Here is a 21,541-nt window from a genome sequence, read left to right as displayed (position 1 = left end):
CATTTAAGAGAGCAAGATGATACTTAATGGTTGAATGATCGAGGATGCAAAATCAATATGGATGGCACTTGCAATCCTCGCTTGGTTGATAACAATGATCCATGGATTGTTCAAGAAGCAATAAGAGAAGGGCAATCACAATAGAAGAAGAGATATCCAAGCCTTCAAATCCAACCAAAGATGGTAGATTGTTGAACATACTCAACAGTCAAGTTAGAGAAGTTGAGTCAAGAGTAGCAAGGGCCATCTTTGCTTGTTGTATGCCTTTTTATGTGGTTCGGTCCCCATATTAGCAAGATTTGGCGAGATCAATTAACACAACCCCTCAAGGCTTCAAGTGGCCAAACTATGAAAAACTCATAACATTTTTGGTCAACAAAGAGAGGCAACTTCTTGATGATGTTTCAAAGACAAATCTATAACTTATGAGGTAGCACAAGGATTTCCATTGTCTTAGATAGATGAACTAATACAAGGCATATGCCATTGATTAATATCATTGCATCATCACCAAAAGGAGCCATCTTCATAAAAGCATAAGATTGTTCAGATGAGGTAAACGATTGAAATTTCATTGCTGAAATTTTAATTGTCGTCGTTGAACAAGCAGGGCTAGAAAATGTGGTGCAAGTTATCATAGATAATGCACCCGTTTGCAAAGTTGCGGGCTTGATTGTTGAGAGTAGATACAATCATATGTTTTGGATTTCTTGCATTTTCCATCATCTAAATCTGATTTTGGGAAAGATCGAGGCTAAAACAAAATGGGTTAAGGAGGTCACAAGGCAAGCTAGGGAGATTATATAATTCATCAGCAACCACCACTAGTCTTGAGCAATATATTGAGAATACTCCAAACTAGAGTTGCTCAAAACTGTTGAGACAAGCTCTGCATCAAACTTCATCATGTTGCGTCGCCTTGTTGAAGTTAAACTTACATTAATGAGTATGGTTGTGGATGCAACTTGGGTTGGGTGGAGATAGAAAGATTTAGAGGGGAGGTATGGTGAAAGGGTGTTGATTGACGAAAATTGGTGGAGGATTTGTTGGGTATGGCACAAAGACGTCCCAATGGATGGTGAGGTATGTATGGGGGCAATGCACCAGAAATACGCACTCTTGCTATGTGTTTACTATTAGTGGCAGAAGGGAATTGGTTTACATTTAGTTTTATCCACTCTATTAAGAGGAATAGGCTTACGTCTAAAAGAACGGAGAAACTAGTTTATGTGCACAGTAGTCTTCGCCTTCTTACAAGGAAGACACTAGAGTATTGGCAGGGACCTGCAACACAGTGGGATGTAGATCCTAAGGATGCTTCACAGATTGATGATGATATTGGGCCATCTATCGATACAAGATTAATTAATGTACCATTATATGACATTGAGTTGCAGTTGCAAAGCATTGATGATGACAGGAGAGAAGAAAGTGAGGCTCCAACATTTTCAGATAGGATTGATGCAGGAGATATGAATTTCTGAGTAGCTTCAACCTTCATGCTACTATGGATATTGACTCATACTTGCTTTTTTGTTGTCTTGAGACATTTTGATTTTTTCATTTGGCACCTACACTAGTGACTATGTATTATTTTTCCATTTTGGACTATAGCCTATAACTATAATTTTTAAATTTATAATCCATGGCTTTCTAGACTCTTAATTTGGGATTTATAATTAAATTTTAATGACTTGTTCATGTTTTACTAAATTTTACCTTTAGGCTTTAAAGTCTAGCTGTTATTTAAATTTTGAAATGATTCATCATGCATCGCAACATCTTAGAATGATTATATAGACAGTGGTAGATTGTGTCGTAGCAAACTAATAGTACTTCTTAAGTTCTTGACAACAGGCAATGATAACGGATTTGATTTTGTGATGCACAGTGATGATTAGATAGTATTAGTATTAGACTATTAGTATTTTATTTTGTAATTTGAATTTCAAAATTAGTAATAGTTCTAATTTTTATATTTTAATTTCATGTTCATTGGTTATGCTAAATTATTAAATTTTATTTTCATTTTCATTTTTTTATAAATATTCAATTTAGTTGTTGCACTTGTCATCCCTAACCTGTCGTCCCATGAAAATTTGGGGGTGCGCTCCAGCTATCCCAGAAACTCGTCCCCCCATAACCCCCTGTTCCTACAGCCAATGCAACATAGCCCCACATAAAGGGGAGGAGGTGACCAATGGAGTGAAGAAAGAGGTTTTTTCCAACTTCTTTACAAACTTATATAAGGGAGGAATTTTCTCATTTTGTTATTGCATTAGAGGATTTTGAAAATGTATCAGCTTTGGATGAGAGGAGGACCATGAACTCCATTAAATGGTGGACTTGTCATGGGGAAAATTTTGTTTATTTGCAAAGCCTTACCACTCTTATTCTATCACAAGTGGCAAGCTCTTCAAACCTATGCCTTGTGTCTCTTAGGGGTGAAGAATATACAAGTGGACCTCATAAAAATTGAAAAGTGGAAGCAGAATGCCCAAACTTGAATCTCTCTCTCGTTGCTCGTTATATAAGTGGTGACGCAACCGGAATTAGAGTTGCTTCTTCTCTTGATCTGCACTCTCTGTTGAACAAGCATCTTGTTCTATTTTTGTTGATGATGATGAGGATTATTACGATGTGTAATTTTGTTTATCTTTAAATCATGTTTTACTTCATTTTTAGCACATGCCTCATCTGTAAAGGGCAATTTTGGATCTTGCATCATGTAGTCATCTATAAGAGTTAATATAAACTCAGCTTGGCTTTCCTTCTAAAATGTCATTTGTGTGTCGTTCTTTTTTCTAGCTAGATAATGTGTGATTAACTTATTTGTAAAAAAGTTATATATATATATATATATATATATATATATATATATATAGATATGACGTTTCACCCAGCATTTCCGATTTGGGGGTTCGTGTTTCTAGTTGTACCCATTTCAAAATCATCCAAAAGTTTCCACATTCTGTGCAACTTAGAGTTAAACAAATCAGCAATATAGTCATCAAGAGAGCGCATGTCATGATTGAAGTACTCTGCCTAAAGCCTTCCTTGTCTACGACCCTGCTAATGCTCATGATCTTAACTGCTCGCTTAATGTTGCCACAAGAAATATATGATAGGTTGAAGGGGGAGAGCTGATGTGGATTTGAGATGGCCTAAGGACATCATAAAGGCTTGGAAGAACATGTGTTGAGGATCCAAGCCAAGATGGTGATTGATTTGCCAAGGGAGAAGTGTGTGAGAAGACTTCAGGTGGTTGGCAAAGGCTTCACAAAGCTCACATATTGTAAATGATATGGATTCTCATTTTTTACGACAAAGGAGACAACAGAAAGATGTCCATCGGATGGGGATGTGAAAGGTGGGGCTGACGGATGTGCCATGTGTGCAAACAAAACAAAGATGTTTGTGGTGGAGTTTTCATTCATCATTGAACCAACAATCCATGGGACAATGGTCAAGTTTTGAGACCTAAGAAATATGTCAGATAGAGTAGAAAGCAAACTCCCAAATGGCCTTGGAAAGATTCTCATACTTGGCAAAACAGATTTCTAAGGGCAACGAATAGAAGAGGTAAGGGAATAGTTGAAGGCAAGGGGTATAAGAGGCTGCAAACTCTTCATTAAAGTGGAAATTAACATATCACAATGAATATATCTAGAACAAGAGAGGCACTTATATGAATGCAAACTCACATGAACCTGGCATACTCATTACAAGTGACCACAAAAACATTATCTCAAAGAGAATCAAGAATAAGGTATGCAACCGCTTTGAAACACCTACACTATCGAAATAGTGAGTCTCAGGTCTGTAGGCTGAAGCATGTGAACTTACTAGAATCAAGGGAGTAAGGAAGACCATTCAAGAGTAGTAGGCCACGAAATTCTCCACCCGCACACTCTAAGGATTTGATGCCATCATTTGAAAAACTATTATGGCCCACGCCATCTGAGTCAATATCCTCAAGGAAACAGGCATTCTTCGATCTATCATGAAGTGATACCTATAAGGACCTTGTTTGGATGTTGAAATCACCCAAGAGGATGATCTCACCATTGGTGGAGTAGTGAGAAATACTAAAGTACAAGTCAAGAAACAAATCCCCATTAGACTCATGACAACATGGCAAGCATAAGGAAGATAGGGGAGATTAACATATCACAATGAATATATCAAGAACAAGGGAGGCACTTACATGAATGAGGATCCACATGAACCTGGCATACTCATTAGAGGTGACCACAAAAGCATTGTCTCAAAGAGAATCACGAATAAGACATGCAACCACTTTGAAACCCATACACTATCAAAAATTAAAATAGTGTGTCTCAAGTTTGTTGGCCAAAACCCAATAGTAAACTAAGATAGTTAGAGGTTGGCACTCGAGGCTCACATGTGTATTGGTAAGAAAAAGGTCTTGAAATCTAACCATATAATAACTATGCTCAAGAAAAACCAAAGGGTGCCATTACGATTCTAAGCAATGGAGATACAAAGTAACTCAACACCTCCACAACCCCCCCTCAACAAGGGCATAATTTTTTAGGACCATGAGAGAGAACAATCTAGAAGGCAGTCCAAACTAATTATTGAGGTCATGAATTGTTGTATATTTACCCTATTTCCCAGCTGCCATTACTAGTAATATATAGTGTTCAACTCAACAAGCAAGGACCTCATGAGGTTAGCATCTAGAAAAAACATGTATGGACGAAAGGAAAGTCATCCCTTGCCCAAGGGGCTCTAACACAATCACTTGGGGTCTTATGTATGAGGAGCATCAAGTTATCTTTAACCCAAGCTCATTCAAGGCCAATGCTCTTTAAATAAAGGTTGTCATGAAGGAACCATTACCCACTTGCATATGATTCAAAGAAAAATAGGGAAGCCCAACAACTCTAAGGTTCAACTTCCTAACTTGCCTATGACGTTCTTTTATGATTTTAGTTTAAACTACCTCTTCCACCTCGATGAGTGGGGAGCCTTCTCCCTCCCACTAACAATTTGTACCCACAATTTCAAAGTTCGCTGTTGAACTTTTGTTTTTTCTTTGAACTATACCTATTAGGAGCACATCTCTTCTTGCATGTTCCTTATATTTGAAATTTTGATTATTAACAAGGAGGTTGTTTCCCCAAGAGGGAGATGAAGATAGATTCTCTTGACTCTTCATTTTCATGATTGGTTATTTGAGGCTATGTTTTCAAACTCAACCTCCACAATTCTATTGGTAAGGTCAACAACAGAGGTATCCAATATGTTGCTATTAAAGTCCAAATGACCAGCTCTGTATCAAGTTTCCCAAAGGGGAATATTTGTTGTGGAAAGCAGTTGCACTCAATAAATCCAATTAATAGGGTTATAATTACACTTCGTGTCCTTTAATTGAGGGTTATCTAATATTCCATCAAGCCTAGTGATTCCATGAATATTATCAAAGCAAGGAACTAGGTCAATAAAAGGTCAAGGGAAGAGATGAAGCACTAGGCAGAGACATCAAAATATGGCATGGTCATAAGTGTACTAAGGATGGAGAAGTTGGAGGGTGTGAGGATAGGTTGGATGAGAGAAGATCAAGAGAAGAAGAGACGAACAAGAAAGCGAGTGAGGGGGTCAATGGAGTAAGGAAGTGGCAAGGGGAAGAAGAAAGAGGACATTGTCAAGGTCAAGCGCAAAGAGCAATGGGGTGTGGTCGAGGGTGATGGAAATCAAAATAAGGGTGATCTATAAACAAGGTACTTGTAACCCACACATTTCACCAAAACAAATACTAAATGCAAAAAATAATTTGTACGTCTCTATTTTTTATTTCAACGTATTAAATCACTATAATAAAACTAGTAGAGTAAATTTAAATTCATAAAATAGTGTTGAAGGAAAACAATCATCAACACAACAATAATGCATATATACGCTAGAAATCCAATCTTGGGAAAACTAGCAAATAACGACGTCTTGGCTCTCTTAGCAATAAAAGGATATTACATGTAGCATAATACAATTGTTGCACTCTCCCAATATGAGATTTTAGAGTGAATTCACTATCTATTTGCAATGTAGATTTTTACAAGCTTTAGTACATCATTGCAATGTTGTTAATGAGGCCTTCCTAAGTCTTCATTGTCCTCTCAATATTCTACAACAACTCCCTCTTGAATCTAGTTTACTTCCTCTTGTCTACAAAAGGATCACTCAATGCCAAAAACAAACTTCACTCCTTATGTTGAAATTCAAGTCGCTGATAGAATTTCTTATCATGGTAATTACTTCTCACTGATATGCATTCTTTTCTTATTTACTTGATTAGTTGTATCATCAAATAATTACACATTAACAAAATATAGAGAACATAATGCACAAGAGACAAGAGACACCAGAAATTAGGCTCCAAGCCAGGGCATATTTCAAAACCCACAAGGGGGAAAACCCAACCAATCTTGCTCTTATATAATCAAATCAAAATGAGATATCCAAGACCCAAGACCAAGACCAAAACTATCACAAATATCCCAAGTCAACCCTCCTCCAAGTCTCCTCCAATCAAGTCAAAGTCAATGTTGGTCAATTTGGTCAACTCCTGAAATTCGGGCTTGCAGTAACACAAAAATTGCCTAAGAAAATTCACATGTGTGAGCAGAACTAGGGCAAAAAATTCATCTTCTCTCTCTCCCTTGACTCTGGTTGTCCTTTCTTCTTGATTAGGCACATAAATGATGATGATGATGAGTCTCCAAGAGGTCGAGTTCACTTGTATATATAGTTGTCCAGAAGGGTTGAATAGGTGCCACATAGGCCAACTTGTCCAAGGAGGGGCAACTTGGTCTTTGTTGGATTCTTTGACTCAATAACAGAAAAAAACAGAAAATAACTTGCATCTCTCTGCTTGCTATTCCACAGTATCAAATAACTAAAATAAAACTTGCAGATTGAATTTAAATCCATAAAATAATATACTCATCAAGTATACAATCATCAACACAACATGTATACTCTAAAAAGTCAGTCTTGGAAAAACTGAAAAATGATGTTTTGGCTCCTTTAGCAATAAGAGCAAATTACATGCAGCATAATAAAACAGTAGCACTCTCTCAATAAGAGATTTTAGAGTGTTCTTACCATTTCTCTGCAATGTGGACTTTTGCAAGCTTTAATACACCACTGCAATGTTGTGGACAAGATGTTCCTAAGTCTTAATCATCCCCTCATCTTTTACAAGAACTCCCTCTTGAATCTGATCTACTTCGTTTTACATAAAAAAAGGTTATACTAGCTGCTAGCAACAGACTTTGCTCCCTCTACCATGGACAACAATCTCAGAGTTGCATTCATTCTGTGGCAGAACATGTTGTCATTATTAAATGCCTCTTCAATTATTAAATTGTGCTCGTTGTTGTGTTCTGCGGCATTGGGTCTTCTTTGGTAGTACTCTTAAGCAACATCTATATTGAATCCTTCGGTAGTTTCCTCCTCCACCTTCTCTAATAAAACACTCAACATGGAGGCCAAGAGACAAGGGTAAGTGAACAATGCACTTGGATGACCACCTCTGCTCCATTGTGAGATAGACCAACTCCCTCAACCATGAACCAACAATCTCTAGTCCAATTGGCCTTTGGGGCAGTCCTATCTATCTGCTCGACTTCTGCTTATTAAAAAATACCCTTACCTCAATGCTTTGTTTTCCTCTTGTTCTACAGCGCCCTTAGCTTTTAAACAACATCATTTTCCTTTCCTTAGCTCTGATGGCCACTCACATTCCTCTCCCAATTCATTTTTCCTCCCTTGGGAAAGATGCAAAATGTTTTACCTAACTGCATTTCCAACTTTGAGGGTACAAAACAACCAATCTGATGCTGAGATTTGGCGGACATATGGATATGGTCGCCATCTAGTCCAAATTTTATCTTCATCTAACTTCATATGCCCCCATTGTGCTAAAAAAATATGAAAAGGATTTACCACTTATCCTCTTCTGCAATAAATAGGGGAGTATTGCAATAACTACGTTTTGGAGATTTTATGTACTATATTACAAAATCTGCAGCAATTTATAGCATGGTCACTTCACTCTTCTATAGCCTACATTCTACAACATGCATTTGTCTCTTGCAACATCTTCCCATGTTGGTGACTTAACTATTTTTAAGTCACAACCCAAGGTTAGGCATGAAAACCAATTTCATTACACCATATTTGTTTGAGATCAAGGGATGATTAGGGCATCGAACTAGGGTGGGTTAATGATGGGAAAGCAGGAAACTCCTACCGAAGCAAGCACAAAGCGAGCGTCACTTCACTCTTCTATAGCCTACATTCTACAACATGCATTTGTGTCTTGCAACATCTTCCCATGTTGGTGACTTAACTGTTTTTAAGTCACAACCCAAGGTTAGGCATGAAAACCGATTTCATTAGACCATATGTTTTTGAGATCCAAGGGTTGATGAGGGCATCAAACTAGGGTGGGTTAATGATGGGAAAGCAGGAAACTCCTACCGAAGCAAGCAAGAAGCGAGCGGCAATAAAAAAATCTTGGGGGTCGGGGGGATTTAACTAAAGTCAAGGAAAGTCTTTGGGAGTCAAGCTAAATAGCGTTGAGTCAAGAACAATGTTCTTAAACTCAATCAAGTTGACCACAAACCTAGTCAACCAGACCCCGTGTGCAGTATTGACTCAATTGGTTCCATAACCAATCAATCCAACTTAGTCAAGTTCGTACCTACTTGACTGAGATGGTCCTCAACCTCACCTCAGTGCAATTTTGAAGGAAAAGTTAATTTTCGAAACAAAATTCTTCCTAAGCCGTAGCACCCTAAACCCTAGCCATAGAGACCCTCGTGCCCCTCCACCCACCTCTATTTACCTCACACCTCAATCGTTGAACATTTGTGAGCATATGGAATTTTGGAGCAACACTAAAGAGATTTTTCATTAAAATTTAAATATTTTTTGTATTTTTTAGTAAACTGGGTCATTAAATTAAAATTGGACCAAGTCATAGCCAAGTATGTGTCCGAATCTGAATACTTTCAACTAATTTCAAGGCCAAGCCTGAGTTTTAAAACATTCATCAGAGCAAATCAAAGGGAGATGGATTGAGCTAAATCGAGATAGATCACGGGGAGCTCCCTGAGTAAGGTAAGGGTTCAACTAGATTGGATTGAGTCAAGACAATTGGGGGGGAGCTCCCCATGCAAAGTGGGATTACGCTGAGTTGAGGAGAGTCAAGGCAGTTGAGCCGAGTTAAGAGGAGCTTCCCAATATATGTTGGGTCAAAGGGATTTTAACAATTAAACATGAATAATTTAATCTAATTATAAGCCAAATACTTTTGTCAATCTTGATTACATAAAATTATAATGTTACTAGAAATAGACAAGTACATAATCTATGTTCCAAATCAAAATATGCCGAACTACCAAGACAATACATCAATGTTCTAAGGGGATGCATCTGACAAGGTTGAAGATGTGGCCCCCGTGCTTTCTAGACCCCTAGGATGGGGGTGGGGGGCACCCCGCAAGACATTTCCCCAAAACTCAATGAAGCACACAATGAAATGGAATATGAAGATATTTATCATGGATAAGAACAAAAAAATGTTGATTTTTTAGGGAAAAATAAATGAAAAGTCATTTAGGAAGGCCAAAAGACTTTTTTTGTTAATAATTTTCCAATGTTCCACCAAGTCTCCGGGACGGGGAGACGCGGGTGCGGGGAGACGCACAAAGGGGACGTGTGGGAGAACCCTGAAATTTTAGGGAAATTTAGGGGAGACGGGGAGACGTCGAGGTATATATAATATAATTTTTAATTATATATATTATAAATTTATATATATGTATATAATTTTGAAATTTTCATGTTCATATTCACTGTTCAATAATGCTAATTCATCAAGATTCAATACCATAAGATTCAATAATAAAATTCAATATGAAATTCAAATATTCAAATACAATGTACATTGATCCATATCAATTATCATTCATCAATCATCATTCTATAATTTACATTGAAAACCAAAATAATAACTGAAACTAACATATATTCCAAACAGTTGTTTCTATATGATTAAATCGAAAAGTTATAAATAAATTAACTTCTAATATATCTGACCAACCTCTGCTATTTCGCTTTGGTTTTCACTAAAAGAATGACAATAGATGAACCACATACCTGTAATCTTACAATGCTCTTAATTTGTTCACGGTCTAGAGGTTGGAAAACAATATACTCATCAATGCGATTCATGAACTCAGGGCGGAATGTCGTTTGAGCCACTTCCATAACCCTGTTCTTCATTCTCTCATACAGTTCCTCTTTTGAGCCAGGTTCATCATCAAGCCTACTTAGAATGTACTGAGAACCAATGTTTGAAGTCATAATAATGACAGTGTTGGTGAAGCTTACAGTTCGACCCTGAGAATCAGTGACCCTTCCGTCATCTAAAATCTGAAGTAGAATATTGAAGGCATCTGTATGTGCCTTCTCAATTTCATCAAACAAAATAACTGCATAAGGCCTTCTACGTATAGACTCAGTCAACTGTCCCCCTTCTTCATAACCCACATACCCTGGTGGTGCTCCAATCAGCCCTGAAACTGCATGCTTCTCCATGTATTCACTCATGTCAATCCTCACTAGAGCTTCATCAGTATTAAATAAATAGGATGCAAGAGCCTTAGCTAATTCTGTTTTGCCAACACCTGTTGGGAAACCACTGCTAAGTGCTAATAGCAAGCCGCTGCGTGGAGAAGAGTGAGGATGCGCTGAAGCTCTCGTGGGCGCAGTGAGAGCAGATGGAAGAAAAAAATGCGTTGAGGTAAGAGCATAATGAATGGCGGCAGAATGAAAACTTGAAAAGTGGAGTTAACCCTAACTTGTTCATGTAATTTTTTATTTGTAATCGTTAATTTAGTTTAATTTTATTTTTTATGTTTTTTTAATAAATTAATTTTCATTTTTTTAAATTTTTTTTGGTTTATAAAGGGTAATTAGACAAAAATGAAGGGGGGACGCCCAGAAGAACCCCATTTTCGGGGGGACGCCCAGAAGAACCCCATTTTCGGGGGGACGCCCAGAAGAACCCCATTTTTGGGGGGGACGCCCAGAAGTACCCCTTTCGGGGAGTCGAGTCTCCCACATTGGGGAAACGCACCCCCTTGCGTCTCCCCGAGTCTCCCCAAAAGGGGGACGTGGGGAAACGCACCCCCGCGAGTCTCCCCGTCCCGGGTGCGAGCACCCCACCCTGGGGGACGCGTCCCCGTGGAACACTGTAATTTTCTCTTTCTTAAGCTAATATGTAGCATAAATTTTGGACCCCGCGCGCAAGCTCTGACCTAGCTCTGCTCCCCCAATTCCGCTGCCTCCTGTAGCTCATCTGCCTGGCAGCTCCTGCTGCTAGGCCTCCCCCATCTGGCTCTTAGCATTCCCGCGTGTCTGGGCTCTGCCTCCTCCCGGCAGCCCTGCTGCAAGCCCTCCCCGATATTCGCCCCTCATGGAAGGGAGCGAATCACCCCAACAGCACGGCCCTGAGGAACAAGCAGCAGCCTTTGCTTCTTTAATCTCAGAGAATGGTGCACCAAAAACCAAGCCAACAGCAACCTTTTTTGTCAAAAAACTAGCAGATATTCCGGAAATCTCTTTACCTCCAAGTCTACCCAGGAAAGCTGCTATTTCACTATCTGAAAGAGGATTGGTAGGTCAATTCACTGGACTGTGGCCCTCCCCTAGAGCGGTTCAGAAGTGGGTGGAGCGCAACTGGAGCACCAATATCCAAGGGAAAATAGCAATAAGATTTTGTGGCAGGGGATATTACACGTTACTCTTCGAAACCAAAAAAGATTGGAACCTAATATTCCGAAGCAGTCCATATTTTATGGATTCAAGAGGACTATACTTGAATAGATGGTCCCCAGATTTCGATCCAGAGATGGACATCCCAAATGCTGTGTCGGTCTGGGTCAGATTGCCTCATCTCCCACTACATTGCTGGGGAGACGAATCGGTCAAAGCAATCGGAAATGCAGTTGGCAAATACATTGACAGATGCGAACCAAAGGACAATATGCATGCTTGTGCCAGGATCTGTGTAGAAGTGGATTTGGGGAAAGGCCTTCTGGAGGCTATAAAGATCAAGGTGGACCAGTGGACTCACATCCAGCAGTTGGACTACGAGCAAATCCCGTTCAAATGCAAGGTATGCCATGAATACGGTCATTTTGCAAATAGATGTAACAAACTAAAAGAAACTGAAACTGCTGAGAATGTAGAAGCAAATGAAGGCACCTGGGAACAAGTTAAGAGAAAGAAAACCAACAATAAACAATCTGGTCCAAACCCCAAACAGCCCCTTGAAAACGTTGTTGCAATCCCCACTCCTCCCCTTAACATGGTCCAGCCAATACCCTCGACATCTAACCCTTTTGAAACCTTGGAAGAAGAAGAACCATCATCCCCTCGTTCTCCTACTCAAGACAAAACTTTAGCTGTCATCCATTCTCCCATACAGAACTTCCCATCCCCTCCACCCACCATTGACCGAATCCTCACAAGAAACAAAGTCAAAGAATCCAACAACACTTCAGAGTAGCCAAAAAAAGCAGGGAGGAAATCGAATAAAGAGATTAGAGATGAGGCAGCAGCAAAAGAAATGGCTACAGGTACCCAACAACCAATGGACTCTTTCCTGGCTAAACAAAAAGGAAGCGAGGAAAAGCAAAAGAAGAAGGTCGGGCCTCACCAAAAATCAAGTAAATAATGATTTTGCTCTCTTGGAACAGAAGGGGTTTGGGCTCCTCTCTAAAAATCAACGCAGCCCGAGATTTAATAAGGCAAGAACAGCCAGATATTTTCATGATCCAAGAGACCAAAGTGACTAGTCAAGAATTCCAAAAATTAATGATGAAACAAAAAAGTTTTGAAGGAACAGTGACAGACTCCATTGAAGCTTCAGGAGGTATTGGCACAATATGGAACAAAGGGAAGTGGGATCTCACTAGTCAAAAACTCAACAACTGGTGGGTCAGAACAGATCTCAAAAACAAAACCACAAACGAAGAGTACACCTTGTTAAACATTTACGCTCCAAATCACTACAGGGACAAAGCACTATGCTGGGATTCAGTTAAAAAATAAGTGCAAGAATGCCACAGAAACAAGCTGATTTCAGGAGGTGATCTAAATTTAATTCGGAACATTGAAGAAAAAATGGGAGGGAAGTATCTTAATGACCCTTCTAGGGCAAACTCCTAGACATTCCTCCATGTAATGAGAAATTTACTTGGAGCAATAAAAGAGCCGGAACTCAAAACATCAAAGAAACACTGGACAGGATCTTAATTCAAGAGAGCATAGCTACAGGATTCTCATCCATCAAGAGCAAGATTGTACATGCTACAGCCTCCAACCACAAGCCTGTGGTTCTGATTTTAGACAGATTGGAGAATTATGGGCTGATCCCTTTTAAATATAATAAAAATTGGGACAGCAAGGATGAGTTTAGCAAGATCATAAAAGACAGCTGGGAATTCGATGTAACAAGTTTCCCTCACTTCGTTTGGGAATCCAAGTTAAAAAATTTAAGAGCAAAAATAAAAATTTGGGCAAAAGAAAACGCTCTAAAAGAGAAAAACAAAAAATTCGAGCTGCATAAGAACTGGAAAAATGGAATCAGGAAAATAAAAAACAGCAAGCAACGGAGCAAGGACATGTTCACGAGAAAGAAATATTTATGGAACTTTATAGGCAAAATAGACAAGAGGAGGAGGAATTGAGACAAAAATCCAGGTGTCTTTGGCTAAAAGCGGGAGATAAAAATACTTCCTTTTTCCACAATAATCTCAAGCTAAGAAGAGCGGGCAACCAAATTGACAAGATTCAGGTTGAAGGGAAGGAAATAAAGGAGAGGGAGGAAATCAAAGAAGCAGTTCATAGATATTTCAAAACCCTCCTAACAGCAGAAGAACAACCACTGGATAGCGTTGAATTCCTTCAGCAAGTTAACAGTAGAATCAGCGATCAACAAAACAGTGAGCTGGAGAAGGAGGTGACAGAGGAGGAAATAAGAGAAGCAACATGGAACATGCATTCGGATAAAACATCTGGGCTAGATGGCTTCACCATTGCCTTCTACAAGACCCATTAGGACATAATAAAGAAAGATTTTGTAAAAATGGTTAAAAATGTTTTTAAAAAAAAACAAGATGGGAGAAAACACCAAAACCTCTCACATGGCGCTCATCCCCAAGGAGCCAAACCCTCTCTTTTGACCGATTCAGACCCATCTCTTTTATGTAATGCATCTTATAAAATCATTACAAAAATTCCAGCAAATAGACTGAAAAAAGATCCTGCCCAGTCTCATCTCTGAAAATCAAGGTGGCTTTGTTCCTAAACGACAAATAACAGACAACGTGATTCTTGTACAGGAAGCCATACACAGCAGTATTCAAAGAAATGAATAAGGCATGGTCATCAAGCTGGATATGGCCAATGCCTTTGACAGAGTCGCTCATCAGTACCTCGTGGCAGTTCTCCAAAAGTTCAGAATCTTTATTAAGTTCATCAACACTATAATGGAATGCATCTCAAATCCATGGACAGCTCCACTGATTAACAGAAGGCCCAGCCGTTACTTTCGCAGCACCAGAGGATTGAGGCAAGGTTGCCCTCTCTCCCCTTTCCTCTATATCATTATGGCGGAAACATTAAGTATTCAGCTTGAAAGTCAAAGGAATAAAAGGGAAATAACTGGCATCAGCATAGCTCGAGGGATTAAAGAAATCAATCACTCTCTCTTTGCGGATGATACCCTCCTAATTGGAGGAGCCTCAAGTATCATTTCCAGGAGGTTTAAGAAAATATTAGATGCCTTTCTTGCTGTCTCAGGAGGGCTGCTCAATAACAAAAAGTGTAGAATTTATACCAGGAATGTTTCATTAAATGTAATGCAAAGGATTTCCCAAATTATGGACATTCCGGTCCAGCAAAAATGAAGACATTTTACTTACCTCGGGTTGCCCCTGGCAAAAGAAGGGGTCAAGTCTGAGGTGTGGAATAAACAGATAGAAAAGATGAGAGGGAAACTTCAAAGCTAGGGGCTGATGTGGCTAAACCTAGCGGGCAAAACTATTCTCATAAAAGCTCTTCTCTCAGCCCTACCTATTTATCAGTACGCTATAATTTTGGCTCCTACCAGCATCCATAAAAAAATGGAGCTAATCATGAGAGGATTCCTCTGGCAAGGAGGGAAACAAGACACAAAAAAATTCAGCCTTGTTCGCTGGGACCAAGTGACTCTCCCTTTTGAAAAAGGAGGTATCTCCATTAGGATTCTGAGCCTGACAAATAAAGCTCTAGGCTTCAAGCTTGTTTGGCGAATGTTAGTTGAGAAAGGCAGTTGGTGGGTTGAAGCACTGTTAAAAAAATACCTCAATGGCCAGCACTCAAAGATCCTTACTGAATTGATCTCAGAGCGACCATGCACTCAAGCGTGGAAACTCATTAAAAAAGTCATCCCTCAAATCAAAGACCATATATCGAAGATCCCGGGGAATGGGAAAGACATTGCCATATGGACAGACAAAATTATGGGATCTGCTCCATTGAATCAAAGCCAACAATACAGAGCCTTGAAAGTCTGGATGGATAACAAAAACATAACCTCTCTCTATGATATCTCAGACTAGGAGCAAAACAGTTGGACTGCCTGGAAAGACCTGCCTCTTCCAAATAGATTGAAAAAACAGTGGGATGATATGAAGATCACTCTGGCTGGAGTTGTCCCTATAAACAAAAAGATCCAAGATAGCTATGTTTGGGAACCTAGTGGAGGAAAGTTTACAGTGAAGTCCGGATATAAGTTCCTCCAACCCAACAATAATCTTGAGAACTGGAACCTCAGGTCTGCAGTTTGGAAGAATGAGTGTCTTCCAAAAATAAAATTCTTTGCATGGACCCTCTTAAAAGGTAAGATCCTCACAGCGGAAAACCTTAGGAAAAAAGGTATACAAGGGCCATCCATGTGCATTTTATGCCAGAAGGAGGAAAGCAATCAGCAACTCTTTTTGGATTGTGCCATTGCAAGGCACTGTTGGAAGCAAATAATAAGTCCCCTGGAGATGACCAGTGATATTTTCGATCAGCTCACAACTCTAAATAAGAACTGGGAGAAAAACTATCCATATACAAAACAAAACAAATCTGCCATTATTTATGTATGGAAATGTCTCCCATATGTTCTCTGCTGGCAAATTTGGCTTGCAAGAAATAGCTGCATATTCAAAAGTCAAAAGCCTAACCCAGGACTCATTCTCGCCAAAACGTGGGGGCTAGTGGCAGAGATGATTAGTGCCAATGTGTGTTCAGTGTTGATCAAAATAACTGGCAGAATGAAGAAAATGAGTGGTATAACAAACTTCCTTTGGTGTGTTCCGTGAGGAAGCAACTGCCAGCAAAGACAGGGGGAAGAAACAGAGGCTAGAAGCTCAAAGGAAATGAAATGGAAATCGAAAAGTGGATCCAAAACCAAAAGAAATACACTCTTAGATTTGATGGCGCTTCCAAAAATAATCCAGGCAGAGCAGGAGCTGGGGGAGTTATCTATGATCAGAAAGGAGAAGTCATCTCCTCCTATGAATGGGGGCTTGGTAACATGACAAACAATAAAGCGGAGGCATACAGTTTGTTCCTAGGCACATGCATCCTCAATAAACTCCAAGCCAAAGACCCAATTGTAATTGGTGACTCAGCAATAATCATCGGTGCAATGGAAACGGAGGGAGAATGCAAAAACCAGGCTTTAAACAGAATCAAACAAAGAATTTTAGATAATACCAAACATCTGGGAAATATCAAATATAAGCACATTCTGAAAGCTTATAATCAAGAGGCCGATTCCCTTGCTAATAAGGCAGTGAATCGGAGGGCCGGGCAAGTAAAAGAAATTCAAAATATATATGAAAAATCTATTCCCTGAATTCCCCTCCTCTTTGGACGGGATCAATACTCATTGTACAGACAGTCAAATCAACCAAGTTGCTACAACATTCCATAGGCAAAAGAAACAAGTGATCGTCCAGCCCAGGCCTGACAATAGTATCTCAGATCATCTTCATAGAGCAGAGTGGAGAATCTTCAGCAGGAAGACTGATACGCATAGGTTTTCGGAGTCAAAAAAAATATGTCCAAGGGATTCGCATAAGTTAGGCTCCAGTCAAGAATTACAGTACTTTCCAATCCCTTTCATGATCCCTCATCAGATGACAGTCACAAAGACCGAAGGAAATCCGCTTAGAACAGAGCGAAAGTTCATTCTCGTTCAGGCAATATTCAAAGGATCAACCTTAATAAAAATTATTGTCCTCAAGACAAGCCAGAAGTGGGCATCAGTCTTTTCATTCGTAGGGATATCAGATTTGTAATAGATCACACTGTTACAGCAATCAGGAAGGATCACGAGGATTTTCTCATCAATTTCTATAAGAAGCAGCCCGGGTCAAGGTTGCTTCATATGAAGAAGCCTCCCATCAGCGTGTGCTTTACAGGTCGCAGTGATTATTTCGGGAGGTGTCCAAGGTGTAGCTACTCCTCTTCTCTCCGGCGTTTTGGTAGAGGTAACGTTGTTTCAGTTCCTTGTCTCTGTAATTTTTACGCTAACTCCTGGCTTGTCTTTGTGGTTCAGCATTTGAACAGGGCGCGCTATCCTATCTCAGAGAAAATTCTTTGTTCATCGCAACTTTCTCCCTTTCATAGCCCCCAGTTCTTCTTCCATCCTCCTTCGCCTAATCTGATTCTCCACCATTGTCATTCCCTTCCTCTCATTAGCCCTCTCTCCTCCAGGAACATTCAGCATTCGGCCTTAAGTGAAGATCTGATTCACAAGCCTCTTTTGATCTGCAATAGACTTCTGTCCAAAGGGATAACTTCGGGCAATAACTCTAGAATTGTGGCTTTCAGCCCATACACTCTCAGAAAACGTCTGACACATATCTATATCGAGGTCAAGAAGAGCTTCCCCTTTGCTTCCAAAATGTCCAACAATCCTTTGGATCAGATTGAGACCAACAGCAATTGTGCACTCTGCAAGGCCCATTGCTTCATAATAGGTCGTTTCATCAAATATTTCAATGAGCTCAACGCTGAAGTGGAGTCAGAAAACAAGTCCAAGAAGAAGAAATTTGAGAATCAAAAGGCAGAAATTGAAGGGCTTAAAGATATATAAAGACACTGAACTAAAGCGAGCAAGGCGAAGCCTCGACCACGCTCAGCGACAAGAAAGACAAGCTTCCAGATGATTCGGTTAACCAGTTTTGGTGGTTCCTTTGCTATTTTCCTATGCAATGTAATTTCTGTTTACTGTTAGGACAGTTCTTTCGACAATACAGTCGATATGGTTTTCAAATTTTCAGAAGCTTGAACAGTGATTTGGATGACGGAACTGCGTTCCCATTTTGCTCCAATATCACTGATCTCCTCTTTCCATATGTACTGGGACCTAGTCCCTCTCTTGTTATTTTATAATATATCAATAACCGATCTTGTTAAAAAAAATATGTAGCATAAAATGGATGTACCCATTATTGGCCACTCACAAAGAATAGGATTGGGAAAAAAACAATCTGAAAGTAATTAGATACTTCAAAAGACATGTTGCAAATCATCATGGCATGTTAATTGATCAAATCTCAAGTTTGGAATGGCATGATCAATAAAAAAGAATAGTTAACCTATGCTGAATGCAGTTTAGAAATAACAAAATACCAATGACTTACCCCTTAAATCCACTGGTACTCCTTGCTCTAATGCTTGAAGCAGACCTGCAGTGTCCGCTTCCCTGGCATATGAATGGATCATCTCCAACTTCCTGCATACAAAGTTAAGGAAAATAATCAGTCCAATATAGATTCTTAAAAAGGGTGAAAAAGAAATTAAGAGAACAGACCAGACAAAGGCATGCAGATAATCAGAAAAAATTACCTAGAACCTGGACACTACATAAAAAATTAGAACAAACTTCAATAGAAAAGTGAATTCCCCCAATGAATGGATTACAAAAAGAAATAATTTAACCAAATGTCAACTTAGTGCCATTCTTATGGGATATAAAAATCCCATAAATTATTAAAAAATAGCAATTTGTCTAAGAACAAGCAATCATCTTCACACATGATGATCCATCCAAAAGCCTCCATTAAATTACATTATGATGAATAAATGATTCAAAAACCAATCTTAGATCATGTTCTACACATTTATGCTCTGACAATCATAAAAACAGAAATCTAAAAGGATGAGATGGAGAGGATTACGCTTCATCATCTGATCCCTCTTGATGCATAAATGAGCTAAAGACAGATGTCATTCCTCCTGAGCTTGCCGATTTCTGAGAACTGTCAGGATCCTTCATTCTGTTCTTCTGATAAAATATAAGAAAACAGGGATTAGCAAGTTTGCAATACAATTAAATGCAAAAGGTGCATCCAGAACAAGGAGAAAAAAATTGTAGACATCAAACAGATTATAAAAAAAGAAGATGACCATTTGACTGAAAGATACTTACTTCTAGAAGGCTTTCACTCCAACGAGGAAATATCTTGTTGAGGACACCAATGTATTGCTCCATAGCCTCCTCTGGATTCATGTTTCCCAATCGTTGCCAAGCATGCCTTGCACACGCCAAAAATGGTCCCCTCCATCACTCAGCCATGGCAGCTCTCATTCCCCGTCACTATGACTTTTGTCATCCAATAAGCTACCAAGCAAACTGTGCCCCTTTAGTTAACTGGTTGTAGTGTTTGTTCTTACCCACCCCCTTCCACGCTCACAAGCAGCAGATGCAGATTCAAGAGGCTGACAATCTATTGATAAAGAATTCATGCAGCATAGGAAAGGAAAATATGCATATGGATGTTTGTATAGGGGTTTCCTAAAAAATGACTGAATGCTCAATCAACTTTCTACAAAAAAACTTAAGATGTGATTTGCGAAAATGGCATAATATCCAAAAGAACAAGGTTACACAATTCTTGTGTGTGGAATTTAGGAATGGAGGGTGTGGTTACCTAAATTCTTATAATGTAATTATATGCAAAAGAAACAGAAATTTTAGGAAAAAATCAGAGAGTTCAAAGTTATAAATTCTAAACATCTAGATAACAGACATCACATGACATTTTAAAATCTACAAAAAACTTTAAGACTTCAGCTATTAGAAGTTGAAACAATTCATGTAATATTTTTCCGAGTATCCTCTGTGTTAACAGCATCCAAATGCCTTTCTCTTGCTCTAACTTGTTTAATCTTGGTATTACCAAGAGGTACCATTGCAATAATAACGTTGTAGTGCCATTACCAAGATGTCTCATTGCTCTATTGTTTGGGATTTAAGTATAAAAAATAAATTACTAGTGCTATTTCCAGTATAATGTCTTTACTTTCTTTCTTTTGCTCAGATCATGGCATCAAGCCCTGACAACAAAAAGACATGTCTATTTTTGGTGGGAAGAGACTGCCCCAAATACATCTTATTTTAAGGTAATTCTAGCACGTCTCTAAGTTTTTGCAATGTGGTTGCGTTTGTTTTCTGCCTAAAATTTCATCAAGGCGATGCTGTGTTCATTTCAAAGTTTTTATTCCTATAATTTCTTCAAGGTGATTCTGTATTTCAAGTTCGGTAGTCCATTTGCCTGAAGACTATAATTTTCTTTCGCTTCATGAGTTTAGGGCACCCAGCATCAACCAACAGGACAAATTTAGGAAATTTGAAGCCAAATTCAATGAAGAAGGCAGAGTGAATGTTTCGCAGGACTTCTACAATCTGCCATTTTGGTAGTGTTGACCTCTACTGGTCAACTACCCATGCAGTACACCCCCCTTTTCTTTGCAAAAAAGGGCAGCACCTGATCAGCGTGTCCGTGCCATCCAGCATTCATCAACAGCTTGATCATCTGATTGTAAACCCAGTCTGCATGTATTAATTGTAAATAATCTTAGCAGACATGAGTCATGTATGTAAATTTGCCTAGGTGGACCTAACTTTCTAGTGGTAATCTACGTCCCGGAAGGTTTTTCGTCTCACCGATCCACGGATCGGCAGAGTTTTCCTTCAAACCTGACCCCAAAGCCGGGATGGATTTTGTCATTGGAACTTTAGGAGAATCCTAGTGTGTTAATCTGCTAGATTATCGTTGTGTCGCAGAGCTGGGTGTTTTGTGAGGGTCTGTATTAAGTGGGTTTGTCCCCTTGAGATGAAAATTGTAAAAAGTCATCTTGAAATGTGTCTTGAGGGTTGAAAATGGTTTAAATCCCCTCGTGAGTCCTAAGTCCTAGGTCCTAGGTGATGTTTCCAAAGGCTTAGTTCGATGATCCATTTAAAAAATGAAATAAATAAAAAATAATAAAAATTTTAAAAAATAAAATAATAATAAAAAATTTAAAAATTTAAAAAATAAAATAAAAAATTTAAAAATTTAAAAAATAATAATAAAATAATAAAATAAATAAAAAATTAAGAAATTTAAAAAAT

The 21,541-nt window shown here is 38.9% G+C and overlaps 1 protein-coding gene and 1 pseudogene across 1 annotated transcript in view; both read right to left on the bottom strand.

Annotated features, from left to right (window-relative positions):
• Nucleotides 1-21,541, bottom strand: part of LOC149218095 (acyl-CoA-binding domain-containing protein 1-like) — a 46,803-nt gene that overhangs the window by 12,294 nt on the left and 12,968 nt on the right. The window contains exons 2-4 of the mRNA XM_089383808.1: nucleotides 19,577-19,682; nucleotides 19,326-19,432; nucleotides 18,789-18,880 (exon numbers count right to left, since the gene is read on the bottom strand). Coding sequence (XP_089239934.1) covers nucleotides 18,789-18,880; nucleotides 19,326-19,432; nucleotides 19,577-19,682 — 305 coding nt within the window. The remainder of the gene's footprint in view (nucleotides 1-18,788; nucleotides 18,881-19,325; nucleotides 19,433-19,576; nucleotides 19,683-21,541) is intronic.
• On the bottom strand, nucleotides 10,130-11,161 carry LOC149218096 (chaperone protein ClpB3, chloroplastic pseudogene; annotated as a pseudogene).

Source organism: Pinus tabuliformis, chromosome Q, assembly GCF_031772625.1.
Source record: "Pinus tabuliformis cultivar Carrire ecotype Pingquan chromosome Q, CPIR1, whole genome shotgun sequence".
NCBI lineage: Eukaryota > Viridiplantae > Streptophyta > Pinopsida > Pinales > Pinaceae > Pinus > Pinus tabuliformis.
This window is presented reverse-complemented; position numbering and strand designations above follow the sequence as displayed.